General features: G+C 34.3%; 1 protein-coding gene across 1 annotated transcript; it reads left to right on the forward strand.

The window, feature by feature from the left end:
* The first annotated feature begins 2,834 nt into the window (after positions 1-2,834).
* On the forward strand, positions 2,835-8,627 carry LOC123886300. Its single transcript, XM_045935630.1, has 9 exons — positions 2,835-4,381; positions 4,765-4,992; positions 5,402-5,631; positions 5,733-6,029; positions 6,457-6,582; positions 6,664-6,900; positions 7,222-7,402; positions 7,484-7,603; positions 8,124-8,627. The coding sequence occupies exons 1-9, from the start codon at positions 3,728-3,730 to the stop codon at positions 8,625-8,627; spliced, it is 2,577 nt and encodes an 858-aa protein (XP_045791586.1). The 5' UTR covers positions 2,835-3,727.
* The last annotated feature ends 2,558 nt before the right edge of the window (positions 8,628-11,185 follow it).

An 11,185-nucleotide genomic window follows, 5' to 3' on the forward strand; every position in this document is an offset into this window, starting at 1 on the left:
TAAAGTTTTTTTAGTAACTCTTGGAAAAAATAAAAAAAATATGTTTAGTGTTTATTTTTTTTTATTACTATCATTATTGTTATTATTATTATTATTAGTAACAAAAATCAAACAAAAAAAGCAAATAAAAGGCAACAATAACAACATGCAGTCAGCAACAACACAGCTTGCGGTGGCATCCATATCCATTCTTGATTCAAGCTTCCCTTTTCATTTTACTTTCAATTCAAGCCAAATTAATCAATGAAATTGAAGGGAATTTAAAGGGGCTGTCTTTTATCTTTCTTGATGAACCAAACTTTAATCCTTTGGGTATAAATCACAGATAAGAAAAATCAGGAAAAGGAGGAGGAGATTACACGCTAAAAAGCAGAGAGGAGACGGATAACAAAAAAGACCACAAAAAAAAAAGCAGCTCCTCCCTCAACATTCATTGCAACCATCATCTCCCTACACCATTCCAAATCAAAACCACCACAGTAAACACTTCCATCACAAAATCATCATCACTCCAACCACTGTAACATCACCACAATTATTTATAAAAAAGACATTAGTGGAACTCGAACATGCAACCTCGCTCACACTTGAAACTCTTTGAACAACCTTTTAACCACCAAATTGACTAATTCACATATTTGAAAATAAATACGAAAAACAATCCATTTGATAGTAAAAGACGGACAAAATTTGGGGTATGACATTGTGCTTAACTCAGTTGCTGCCCAACTTTGTCTACATTCTTCTACTTGATCCTCACCTATGTAGCACGGACACAGACACGGACACCGGACACGACACGGACACTGACACGTCGACACCGATAAAAATTTGAAAAAATAACATAATTTAGTGTAATTATAAGTGTCGGTGTCGGACACTGAGAAGTGTCGGTGCTTCCTAGATCCTCACAGCTGACAGACGGAGGGACATTGAACATAATGTTGACGGAGTCTAACTCGTGTAGGGAGACAGTCGCAACCAATTCGCCAAAGCAAATGTTTAGTATTTGGTGGCGCACTAATTTTCCATAAACTGCTCCAATGCCCTCTAACATTCCTGTTACATTTTTCTCCACTTTCCCGCATCAGTAATCTATATCCCGTTCTAAAAGAATACTGGCTTTGTTGTTCTTCCCTCTACACCATACTATCCTCCTTCACCACATCAATTAGCGGTACTTCCAGAATATCCTTTGCTGCATCATTAGAAAACCGTACCACTGCATAATTTTATCACTATCCCATTGTTTAATGTCATCCAACATAAGATCATTGACAATAATATTGTACGCACCTTGGGATTGCGGTGCACGTATCCAGCCCTTCTCGTCCCCTGTAAGATCATTGACAGTAACATTAGAATTAATATTTATTAGAATGTGAAATATGTGAAATTCACAGTCCATCAAGCAGTGGAGCCTGTGGAAAATTATATAGCTACATGCCCCAAAACATTAAAAATTAAAAAGCATGGCAAAGATAAAAGAATCAAGGATGACAGTTGCATCGTATCATAACACATGTGATTTCGGTGAGTGCATGTGATGCGGTGAAGCTTCCCTTTACAAAACCAAGTTAAATTAAGAAGATAGAAGAAGACTAATTTCCCCGAACGTTGAAAAACCCTAAAAATAGAAGATTAAAGTACAACAAGAGAGAGGAGAAAAAACCTAAAAAGCATTATTTCGGCTGTGGAAGATAAAACCTAAAATAGAAGATTAAAGAACAAAGAAGAGAGACAAAAAACAAAAAAAAAACCCTAAAAGCATTATTTCAGTGGTGGAAGATGATGAAAGAAGAACGACTCCGTGGAGAGAGGCGCCGCCGCCGAGATGAGGCCAAAATTGAAGAACAGAACAGAAAAGATAGAACACGAGAGAGAAGGAAATATTTCAGGGACAAAAGTTTTGATCTTCTTTTGAAATTACTTAAACATGTTTTAAGATTTTTAAATTACAATTATTTTTGGGTGTCATATTGAAATTTTTGTAAATTGAAATTGTAATTTAGGAAAATCATGTTTAAATAAGTCTTGAAATGACATGTTAAATTGTCATCACAAGTGGACCGATTAAAATTATACACGTCAGCGATGTACCGATACATGTCCACATAATACGTGTACCGGAGTGTTCACTTAGTATGTAATTTGCCACCGTCCAACAATACAGTTGTAATGGAAGAGCAGAGTCTTATACATCAGAGCCAAAAATACAAAAGTAACATAAATTGGGTCCGGTTATTATACATAAACAAATACTTATGCACGTTGCATAAGTCCAGCCCACTAGCCGAGCCCAACACGCCTAGCCCAACCCATTCCTTCATACAACCGCTTCCCACTAATGACGTTAACTCCAAAAGTAACGGTTATCTCGAAACTAACATTTTTCTGTCCAAAACCAACAACAATCGTTCATCATCACCATCGCCGGAATCAACATCATCACCGGAAGCTACATTCATCATCACCGTCACTGAAATCTACAATCATTTCCATCAGAGTTCACTCCTTCATCATCACTGTCACCGAAATCAATCTTCAAAACCAATTACTGTTGATTTCTTACACGCAAGTAAAGGATCATCATCAACGATTCACTTGCAAAAAGCAAAATGAAGAAAACGAGACAGGTTTGAACTTCCCTAATGCTTTTGCAAGTGTAACTGTTAGTTGGAAAATGCTTTTGTTTTGTTTGGAAAGTAATTGCATTGGTGTAACCTAAATTCCAATTTGGGGAAAATCATAATCTGAAATGGTTTTGTTTAGTTTGGTTGTTTTGAAAAAGAATTGATGAAACTAAAAGTAGAGATGGTTTTGTTTAGTTTGGTTGTTTTGAAAAAGAATTGATCAGTGTCTCTTTGTGATAATTGGTTGCTTTGAAAAAGTATAATTGTACACTTTTAGTGTATCTGAAACCAAAGTAGCCCTCTTGTGGTTTCCATGAAAGAATTCTTACTAGTTTATGTAGTGATATGAAAAAAGTAGAGATGGTTTTGTTTAGTTTGGTTGTTTTGAAAAAGAATTGATCAGTGTCTCTTTGTGATAATTGGTTGCTTTGAAAAAGTATAATTGTACACTTTTAGTGTATCTGAAACCAAAGTAGCCCTCTTGTGGTTCCCATGAAAGAATTCTTACTAGTTTATGTAGTGATATGAAAAAATAGAGATGGTTTTGTTTAGTTTGGTTGTTTTGAAAAAGAATTGATCAGTGTCTCTTTGTGATAATTGGTTGCTTTGAAAAAGTATAATTGTACACTTTTAGTGTATCTGAAACCAAAGTAGCCCTCTTGTGGTTTCCATGAAAGAATTCTTACTAGTTTATGTAGTGATATGAAAAAAGTAGAGAATTTAACTTATTATCTGCCATATGAAACCATACTTACTAGTTTCCTTTGATCTAGGTGAAAAAATCAAAGAACGTACAGGAATTGCCATCCTTCAGTATCGGGCTGACACCGTCAGATGAGGATAAAAGGAATGACACCGATTCATCATCCAGTGGTGGTCAAAAACATAAGCGAAAAACAGGAGATGCAAAAGATAATGAAAAGAAGAATAAAAAAAAGAAGGAACATAAAAAGGGTGATGAAAGCATTGCTTCTCGTGGTCGTAATAAGAAACCACAAATAGAGGCACAAGATTCCGATGAGACAAGTTCGGATGATGAAAATGAAAGGAATGGTAAGAAAGTTTCTTGTGCTGTTGAAAATGTGAAACAAGATATGGTGAAGAAAGATTCTGATGCAGATGCAAGACTGAGGCATAAGATGAGTGTACCTAAGGTCTATGACCTTATGCATTCAGTACATGTCAAAAAAAGGAGAGACGAAATAATTGACCAACTAAACAACTGTGGCTTTGGAGGGATGCTACATATCTGTAACTGGACAAGGATCCACACCTTTTTTATCGATTGGGTTGTCAGAAGATTTGAAAAGGAACATATGTGGATAAGATTGAGCGATACGGAGGTCCTAGAGTTGAAAGAGGATGATGTGCATAGAGTCTATGAACTTCCAATGGCTGGAAAGAAGATAGACACTAATCTTTGCTCTGATGGAGCAATTAGAAGGCTAAGGAAGGAATTGGGATTGACTGGAGATTATTCTCCAGTTGTGAAGGTTGCTAAATTAGAAAGGATACTGAAGACTACAGAAAAACCTAAAACATGGGTGAAGGGTATAATTTGTTTCATCATTCATAACATTTTGTGCCCGACTAATAAAGGCAATGTGTCACTGCAGTATGCAGATATTTTAGAAGATCCAGCCGGTGTATCTTCATATAACTGGTGCTCACATGTTCTAGACTATATGAAAAAAGGCCTGCAATCTCCAGGAGTTTTAAATCCATTAGCAGATTTCCACTTCCTAATGGTAATGATGTCCACTCAATGATTTGAATTAAAAGTCAATTTTACAAACACATACTTATTCATATTTTATCCAACACAATCTTATAACTGAAACCATGAGTGTGGTTTAATGGTTTCTCTAGTTTTATATCTGTAACCAAAATAGTCCTCTTATGGTTTCCAATAAATATTCATATTTCATATCTCATTTATGTCTTTTATTCTTAATACAATCAACACATACTTGTCACATGCATATTTATTCATTTACTTTTGAGCTTGTCTTTCATTTGAGCAATATTTATACAATCAACACATACTTGCCTTCATTCCTATATGTATATTCCTTTTGAATTGAATGTGTCATGTTTCCCAATTTGAGGCAATATTAACTAATTGTTGCAGATTAACTACATGGATAAAATGGGGAAACGAAGCCCATTTTTGACGGGCAAATACAAGCGGCCATCCCTTCGTGATTGGGATGTCAAGGCGGCAAACCAGGAACTTGCCAAGATCCATGATATCATGGGGATTGAAAATGGATTGACAGCCGGGGTAACAAGTCTGTACAGACCCGCAGAAGGTCCGCTTGTACTGTGTTTTGATGCAGACACATGCCCACTGTCTAAGGTAATTGTTATTGTTCTTATGTTTGGATTATTTAGTTTAAGTTTTTATCGATATTTGTATACCAAATCCTATTTAATGGTGAAAATCGTGAATTATCGATACTCATGTACCGTCTTTTCTTTTCGAATCCTAATTTAACATAAACTTATTATAACTGAGACCAGAAGTGTGTCTTAATGGTTTCACTTGTGTTGTGTCTGAAACCACAATAGCCCTCTTATGGTTTCCAACAAAATATTCATATTAAATTTAACATAAAATATTATAACTGCAACATAAAGTGTGTCTTAATGGTTTCACTTGTGTTGTGTCTGAAACCAAAATAGCCCTCTTATGGTTTCCAACAAAATATTCATATTAAATTTAACATAAATATTATAACTGAAACCATAAGTGATTGTCCTTGCAGGCAGAAATGTATCTTAATCACTGTAGGTCTTGTATAAATATCTATACTAGATCCGCAGCAACATTGGAACGACGAATAGCTGAGGCAACTGTCGGAACTTCTGGGAAAAAAGATGCAGTCCCAGAAGAAACAAAAACTGACAAGGACAATTCAATGGAAGCCCGGGCTGAAACTGAAAAGAATAACAGTTCCAATAAAGACAATGATGCAGACAAGCACAATGATGAATGGTACTGCATTTAGTCAATATCGCTTTGTCAAAAATCAATGTTGAAGCATTAGTTTAACTTTTTATGTCAAGTGCTAAAACAAATCACATCAATGGTTTCAGGTTGAATAATGACAATGATGCAGAAGATGAGATCAATGCCAAAAGCATTGATGAAGATGACAATGATGAAAAGGATGAGATCAATGCCGTAATAATTGATGAGGATGACAATGATGAAGAAGATGAGATCATTACCAAGATGATTGATGATTCAGTTAAGGCAGCAACCAAAATCATTGACGATTCAGTGAAGCTGACAATGACACCGAAAACAAACAATGTTGGACTCACATTAACACAGGAAACTATCATGAAGTTTCCGGAGTTTTTTGATGGGGCTGAAGCTTCAAACGCAGGGTAAGCAATGAATATGTATGATGTCTCTATTTAAAGGAAACATATTAGTTTAACATCTTAAACAATAACTTTAAAAGTGTTTGCCAATAGTTTTGATATGTGATTTCTGACAAACAAAATGATGTTTAAGGGTTTCAGGTTCGATAAAAATCATTCAGTGTCACAAGGAACATATTCAGTTACCCAGGAAACTATCTCCAAGTTTCCAAAATTTTTTGATGGGGCTGAAGCTTCATATGCAGAGTAAAAATGAATATATATGATGTCTTTTAATGGTTTTTATTTGTGATTCTTAAAACTATAATAACTTTGAAGATATTTAAAGGAAAGATATTAATCTAACATCTTAAACCATAACTTTAAAAGCGTTTATCAATGGTTTTGATATGCGATGTTTGAAAACTAAAATCATTTTTAATGGTTTCAGGTTGAATAACGATGATTTAGTGAAAAAAGATTCAGTGCCACAGGAAACAGATTCTGAGCTAGTGTTGGTACCAGATGCGATGCATCAGGAGAACCCTACAAAATCTGACTCGAATGTAGTCATAAAGTAAGAATCAAACAGTGTGATAATTGTAATATTATTTGAATTTTGCAAAAATTAACACTATTATGTAATATTATTTCACAGTGCAACTCCATTAAAGTCAATAAAGCCAGATGAAATAATTGACTTGGACAATGTCACTCCAAAGAAAAGAAAAAAGCATAATATGCTTTATTCTGATAATACATATCCTGAGCGTCGACGGGCGGTGAAGAAATCGAAATACCTTGCAAGCCCATATGATGACGCTGTCCACAAGTCTGCTGCAACGGAGTTGCAGAAAAAATTATCAACATATGCTTGGAACCCGGAGCTTGATAAGTAAGTGAAAATGGTTGTTTTATTTGGTTTTTAAGCTGTTGTTTTGAACAAAATTATTATCTTGGTTGTTTGTGAATTCAAAACCATTTTTCGCAATGAATGGTTTCCAAGAAGTTTCCCTACAGTAGTAAAAAGTTGAACATGATATTTCTCAATTATTAGTATTCTTAAATGGGTGAAACCATTACTAATATTAAATGGTTTCAAGATGTTATACACTGAAACCATTGGTAATTGGTAAATGGTTTCAAGATCTTTGCTTAAGATTGTTCTAGTAGTTTGTTTGCTTATCCTAAATACTTATACTTAATTATTGTATAGGGATCACATTATGTACTGCTCAGACAACAAGGCTCATTTGTATTCTCTACAAAGGGCTGACTTCTGGACACTTCAAAAAGATGAATGGGTATCATGCTTTGTCATAAACAGTTGGGTTAATTGTTTAAATTGGAATCAGCAGGACAACATGACAAGACTAGTGACACCATTGGTTAATTATGTATGTATTATATCCCTTTAATATTAACAATTTCAATACTTTTACATAATCTTATTGATTTTACTCATTTTATATAACCAGTTTGACATGGAAAGAATGCCTCCTGTAACTAAATCAATTGCGCACTGGAGATTCGTTGACAGACTGAAAAATTTTAAGTACATGGATTGGAAGGCCATTGACCCTACAAAGCTAGAATACGTAAGTAAATCAATTTTGTACTGTTTGATTAATTTGTTAATACATTAAGTATAAATGCATAATCAGTAATCTGCATGTTGGGAGACCATCCTTTAGTAGGTTTCAACTAATGCTATTTCAATACAAGTGTATATATATATAACTGAAACCATTTATCAAGAGTAATGGTTTCAGTGTGCAAATTAATGAAACCATTTATCAAGAATAATGGTTTCAGTGTAAAAATCCATCATAGGCTAATAACAATTTGACTTTTTTATATGTTCATTGTTGAGTCTCTAACATGTGAGTTGGTGTATGAAGAAAGAATCTGACTTTCACATTGTTGAAAATCAGTAATCTACATAATCTATCATTGTTTCTGGATTTGTACACTGAAACCATTACTCTTGTAAAATGGTTTCATTAATTTGTAATATGTTTGATATGATGATTTAAGTATGATAAATTTAGTTTAGTAATATGATTTTAGACATCGTTTTATTTTAATTTTAATAATATGTTTGACATGATGGAACAGATCATGACACCAGCAATAGCTGGCAATCCAGGAAGCCATTATGTCTGCTTTGTCGTCAATTTTAAAAGCCACAAATTTGAATTCCTAAACAGCTTGACGGGGGGAGGAGAGAAATTGCAGTTACCAAATGGTGAACCTAGCTTATACAAACAGATGTTTGATGTTTGGCTGAATGAGGTGGAAGCATTTGTGACAGAATTATATAAGTTATGGAAAATCAAAATGCCTTTCCAATTCACCACATTCAATTGGGATACACCAAAGGTGCCTACTCAAGTTGATTCAGACAATTGTGGAGTGTTTTGCATGAAGTTTCTTGATGAATGGGGTGGTGAAATGCAATCTTTCAAAGGTTGGTCCAAACTTAGGAAACATGGGGACAATGGAAAGATTGCAAAAATTATGGATCTCCGCATTGATCTATGTTCAGCTATATTAACCAACTCTAGCAATTCCAGAAAAGAACAAGTGCTGAAGGATGCAATTGATGGTTTTTTTTTTTGACAAAGAAGCAACTTGATGGTTAAGCACTACAATTTGTAAAATGGTTTGATGCTTCTCTGTAAAATGGTTAGAAACCATTAGTGGTATTAAATGGTTTCAAGCTGTTGTACAAAGAAACCATTTGGCAACAGGGTTTAGGATGTTTTAAACATTTTAATATTTGTTTACATAACATTTTAGTTTTAATGAATTTTACTTTGTATGGTAAAATTTAGTTGTTTATGTTGATGCTATGATTAACTTCTTATTTAAACTTTATGGTATCCGGAGCGTTGTCGACGAAGTAGATACACTTCTTATTTAAAACGTAATGATTCCAGCATTCAACTAGCATTCAACTCTATTTTACCTTTAACTAATCACATGTGCAAACACCTGAAATCAAGAATAAATCCATTATCTTTGTATTTTGTAGTTTAGGAATTTTCAAATGGATAGCAAGATGGCAGCAAATATTAAGTTAATTACATAACTACTTAATCAAATAATAAGAACATAAGTTAATAAATATGCAATTAATCAATCTCTGCGTTATTCGTACCATATAATATACACAAATGACAGTGTAGTTTGTAAACCATTCTGCCCAATGAATGGTTCCATACAGTTATCCTACAAAACCATTTGATGTACTTAATGGTTGCAGACAATTATTTGGAAGCTGTGATGTAACTTAGAGTATGTCATTGAGCAATATGAAACAAGCTAAGATTAATGGGTAAAAGTTAATTAGTGGAACGTCAAGTTTTTTTAAGATTAGTTTAAACAAGTGTGTTGAATAGACTCATTGATTCATTGAATTTGATTTATGAATCAAATAAGTCAAATTTGAGCTAAACTTAAATTATATATAGTTCAATTCGTTTGATTCACGAGTTAGCTCGATTATATATGTACTAGTGTATCAGACTGTATTCTTCCTCCTTGGGCGTGTCTTCTGCCTTAATTTATTTAATCTTCTTTGGCCTACGAAACCATTCTGCCCAATGAATGGTTCCAGACAGTTGGCCTACGAAACCATTTGATGTACTTAATGGTTGCAGACAACTATTAGCAATATAACCATTATATTAGGAAGCTGTGATGTAACTTACAGTATGTCATTGAACAATAAAATTTAAAAGTAACATAATAATCAAATATCTCTTAGCAATAAACTTATAGTATGGTTTCCAATAAAATATAGTCGATGGTTATTGAAACCATTTAGCAATAACAATGGTTTCGCTGTATAATATTGGGGAACCATTTGATGTACTTAATGGTTTCAGTGTAGTTAAAATATAGACGATGGTTATTATAATACCAACAAAAAACATGAAATGACCAAGTACGATTAATACAAGTCTAATGCTTTTGTAACAAAGTCTAATACAAAATTATAACATGTAAATATATCAATCAGCAGCCTCTTTCCCCTTTAAATCCTCAGCCCCTCTCTGTTTTCTCTTCCGGTGTATAAGGAATTTCTGGTGTTCTCTAGCCAATTCATAATCACTTTTAAGTCGTTTCTTTGATCTAATTGGATTTGGTCTTTTTTTGAACTTTGGACCAGTCGACTTTTGAGCATCAGATGCTTCACTGACAGCTGCTGTATTGCAAGACTTAGATGGCGTAACGGAAGATGACTTAGATGGCGTCACGGAAGATTGAACTGTATGAATACCTTTCGAAGTAAGCAACTCCTCTGCCTTTCTCCCAGCTTCAAGAACACCATTAAGAAAAATTTGAGAAGCCTCAGGATCTGCACAAACACGTGTACAAAGCTTAACTGTAACAGCACAAATTTGTTGATATTGTTGTGCTTGAGTCGCGCCTTCAGTGGCAACATTGATAGTAGATTTAACAGACTGACGCACATCTCTACACCAACGCTTTAACACATATTCTGCAGGTATTGTCTTCAAACCATGATATTGCACAGAACCACCTAAAAACTCCAATATTTTGAAAACATGTCGACACAAGAAACCCCTGTTCTCAAACATACGGCATGTGCAGCTAATACGTTTGGCCCTAATATCAATTGTCACAAGCCGTTCATCAAGTCGATCATGCTTTTCAAAGTTTGGGGAAAGGTTTTCAGCAACTTCTTCATCCAAAACATCACGGTTTGAAGGCCCATCATTACAAGCATCATATAATTAACACCATCTACTTCCTCAGGTTCATCAACATGTACAATTGTAAAAACTTTGAAAACCTTATCAAATGCAGAAACTTAGGGTGTGACCTCTTCATAAAAGTATTTGAAAGAAAAATCATACTGCCTATGAATGAATGCAAAGCAAGTTGGGGTGTATTTGTTTACAACTGACCGCATCAGTTGACTGTTGGGATAATTGTTTTTTGCTCTAGTGTTTGCAGCCTTAAAGTCTAACTCAGTATGATTATCCCTCATTCTCTGGACCATAATATTAAAATGATTGAAGAATATAACAAGTGAATGATCAGGCTGCAGAAAACGACGGAGAAAGGCATTGAAGGACTCACTTAATTGAGTTGTTTTCAAACCAGCAGTAAAATGAGATTTGACCCAAGCTGAAGACCAATGCATA

This window comes from Trifolium pratense, linkage group LG5 (genome assembly GCF_020283565.1).
Source record: "Trifolium pratense cultivar HEN17-A07 linkage group LG5, ARS_RC_1.1, whole genome shotgun sequence".
Classification (NCBI taxonomy): Eukaryota; Viridiplantae; Streptophyta; class Magnoliopsida; order Fabales; family Fabaceae; genus Trifolium; species Trifolium pratense.